The sequence below is a fragment of the Prionailurus viverrinus genome, chromosome C2 (genome assembly GCF_022837055.1).
Source record: "Prionailurus viverrinus isolate Anna chromosome C2, UM_Priviv_1.0, whole genome shotgun sequence".
Lineage (NCBI taxonomy): Eukaryota > Metazoa > Chordata > Mammalia > Carnivora > Felidae > Prionailurus > Prionailurus viverrinus.
The window spans coordinates 145,838,465-145,841,914 of NC_062569.1; the positions used below are offsets into that span (position 1 = coordinate 145,838,465).

A 3,450-nucleotide genomic window follows, 5' to 3' on the forward strand; every position below is an offset into this window, starting at 1 on the left:
AAGCATCCAGCTTCAGCTCAGGTCATGATCTCATGGTTCCTGGGTTCGAGCCCCACTGTAGGCTCTGGGCCGACAGCTCAGAGCCTACAGCCGGCTTCGGATTCTGTGTCTCCCTCTCTCTGTCCCTCCCTTGCTCGTGCTCTGTCTGTCTCTCTATCTCAAAAATAAATAAACATTTAAAAAAATTAAAAATTGGAATCTCAACATAAAGGGGGAAAAAATGATTAGGTATCACCCTCTCCTGGAATGCAGTCTTAAGTCCAAATAAGATTTGGTTAAAGTCAACCATCATAAGTAGAAACTGGCTAATGAATTCAAAAGCATAAAAGCAGAGTAAAATAAATAACTGGAACACAAATATTTGTGCTGAATGAAATAGATTTATTGAGAGACAGACAGCAAAACCCCTTCCTACCCACACCCTATTGTAATACATTGATGTTGATGTAGAATTTAACAGTACATGAGCAAAGTAACTAAAAGAGACAAACGACTTGCTTCACTGCTGAAAGTCAGGTATGTCAGAGAAACACATCTTGCTTTCTTTGGCTGTAAGGTGAGGATCAGTTCAGCATCTGATGTCTGGTTGCCTTGTTCAGCATCGTCAAAGACCAGGGCCTCAGTAAGAAAGCAGCAAGGTGGAAGAGATATCTCCCAAGCACATCTAGAGGCAAGAAGACAGCCGTTGCTCTTCAGGTTGTTTCACACACAGAGAAGCGACGGAGAGTTCTACAGTTGTCTGGAGCCATTGGTCCATCAGTACGTGCTGTAGCCGAAGCCAGAGTTAGAGCCCCATGGCCTGCAGCAGCTGCCACCGTAGCAACAGCCCCTGTTGTACATGTTGCTACCGCCAAAACTATAGCCCAGGGAGCTGTAGCCATTGCACCCGTAACCATAGTTCAGGGGAGAGCCCAGGGGCACGACGCAGTTCAGGGGGGTGGCTCTGAAGGTCCTGTGGAAGTTGGTTCCATAGCAAGGATAGCCTGGGAAGTAGCTTCCACAGCAGAAGAAACGAGTCATGGTGGCAGGAGTTGAGGAGAAATAGGGTGGATTGTGAGGAGCAAGTTGCCCAAGTGTGAATGCAGGTCTCCTCTTGCAGAGGGCTTTTTATACCTCCAGCTGGTGGGCATGACACAATTGTCTAAACATCTTCCCATTAATTTGCATAAATAATTCTCTTACTTGGCAATAAAATGCCCATAAAGGAACCCACAGACTCACTGCCCACGTTTTTGTTGGCTTTTCTATTTGCAAAGGAATGTGTTGTAGCTTCAAAGCCAGGGCCATCCTTGACACACAACTGAATTCTTTTCATCAGTGTCCCGCAGTTTAACCACCGTTTTGATTGCATCATGTGAGCCTCTTTAAATCCTCTGATTATAAACTCCTCCCAAGACACAGCTGGACCAAAAAAGCTTTGGCAACAATGTAAGCTGTTCTACGGAGTCTTGAAATTCTCTCCATATGCCATTCAAAAATATCAGTATAACAACTGCTCGATAAGTACGAAATTCCTCTTGGAGCGAAGAAAATTATTTGCAACTACAGGTGGCAGTTGCACAAACACTGTGAATGGACTCAGCACCACTGAATTGTTCACTTTAAGATGGTTCATTTTATGTTATGTGAATTTCACCTCAACAATTTTGTTTTCTTTTTCTTTCTTTTTTTTCTCTTCTTTGGGGTTTTTGTTTTTTAGTTTTCAATTTTTAAAACATTGCTACACATATCCATCAAAAGAAGTCTTTTTACCGAGGCTGCGGGGACACCAGACAATAAGATGGCTGTGGCTAATCTACAGGTAATTTTCATGTATTTCATTTATGAGCATCTTCCTTGTTAATGAACATCTTTTTTCATGCAGAACATACAATTTTTGTTGTAAATCATCTTGAACACTGCTCCATTGGGGCTGAGTGGAACGATGCTCAATTTCAAAGTCACGTTGTACCACGCTTGCTTCTCACCGACTCCTAGTAAAACAAGTTTGGATGCTGTGATCCATTACGAAATACCAGTTATATTTAAGGAGCACTTATTTCTGCTTACATCTTGCCCCGTCTGACCATTTCTCATGACGAAGGTAAACCAGAAAGAATTTGAGCTCAGCAAAGTTAAGTCTACATCAATTCAAATATTTAGGAAATAATCTTGGTAGATAGGTGAATAAGGGTCTGGATTCTCTGAAGGTAGAAAATTTCGATATCAACTCCTCTTGCTTATTGTCTCCTTAGTGGACAATCATAAAGCCCAACAGGCAAAACTAATTATTTCAGTCAGACATCTCTCTCTTTATTAAGATTTCACCTCTCTCAGTTTCTTTGATAGAAGAATTGTTTACATGCAATGACATGTAGAGCTAGAGTATAATGCAAAGTGAAATAAGTCAGTTAGAGGAAGACAAATACCATATGATCTCACTCATAGGGGGAATTTAAGAGACAAAACAAGGGGCACCTGGGTGGCGCAGTCGGTTAAGCGTCCGACTTCAGCCAGGTCACGATCTCGCAGTCCATGAGTTCGAGCCCCGTGTCAGGCTCTGGGCTGATGGCTCGGAGCCTGGAGCCTGTTTCTGATTCTGTGTCTCCCTCTCTCTCTGCCCCTCCGCCGTTCATGCTCTGTCTCTGTCTGTCCCAAAAATAAATAAAAACGTTGAAAAAAAAAGATTTTTAAGAGACAAAACAAGTAAGCAAAGGGTGGGAGCAATGGGGGGAGGAGAAAGAGAGAGAGAGAGAGGGAAGCAAACCAAAAATCCAGCACTTTTAACTATAGAGAACAAACTGATGGTTACCAGAGGGGAGGTGGGTGGGGGGATGGGTGAAATAGGTGATGGGGATTAAGGTGATGTATGGAAATGCTGAATCACTGTATTGCACACCTGAAACTAACACTACATTGTATGTTAACTAACCTAGAATTTATATTAAATTTTTTTAAAAAAGAGGAGAAACTTTTTACAGATCCTTTTACGCAAGTAAATATGGCTTCTTTTATTCTACATATTGATTACATGTTGTGAGAGTTTAGAGTTGGAGAGACTCCGAAGATAAGGTCTCTTTTCACATTCAGTTTTTAACAAAAGAAATGAATTAAAATGATAAGACGCTGTGTCTTCAAGGGTCCAAATTATATCAACTCTACATCAGCTCATCCAGAAAACTTGAAATATGTCTGTGAGGTGACTGCCCTCATTTAAATGCGACAGTCCGGTGCCTACTTGAAAAGTGTTAACTGTGGTTTAGTAGGACACTGGAACCTGTAATTTGGATCTGCTGCCACCTGGTGGCAGTGGTATTTCAGTTACTGGGTCTGAACTGCGGGACTGGACTTGCCGGCCGGGGAGCGATGCTCAAATAACAAGCAGACAGGACAACGTCCTAAAGAATTTGTTTGCAATTTGGATTTCCAGAGCCCTCCTCTCCTACTACCGCCATGAGATTCTGGAAATCA

The 3,450-nt window shown here is 42.3% G+C and overlaps 1 protein-coding gene across 1 annotated transcript; it reads right to left on the reverse strand.

Annotated features, from left to right (window-relative positions):
* Nucleotides 1–756: 756 nt before the first annotated feature.
* LOC125174650 (keratin-associated protein 7-1) lies at nt 757–1,020 on the reverse strand. Its single transcript, XM_047874229.1, has one exon. It carries the CDS (start codon nt 1,018–1,020, stop codon nt 757–759), a length of 264 nt encoding a protein of 87 aa, XP_047730185.1.
* Between the last annotated feature and the right edge of the window lie 2,430 nt (nt 1,021–3,450).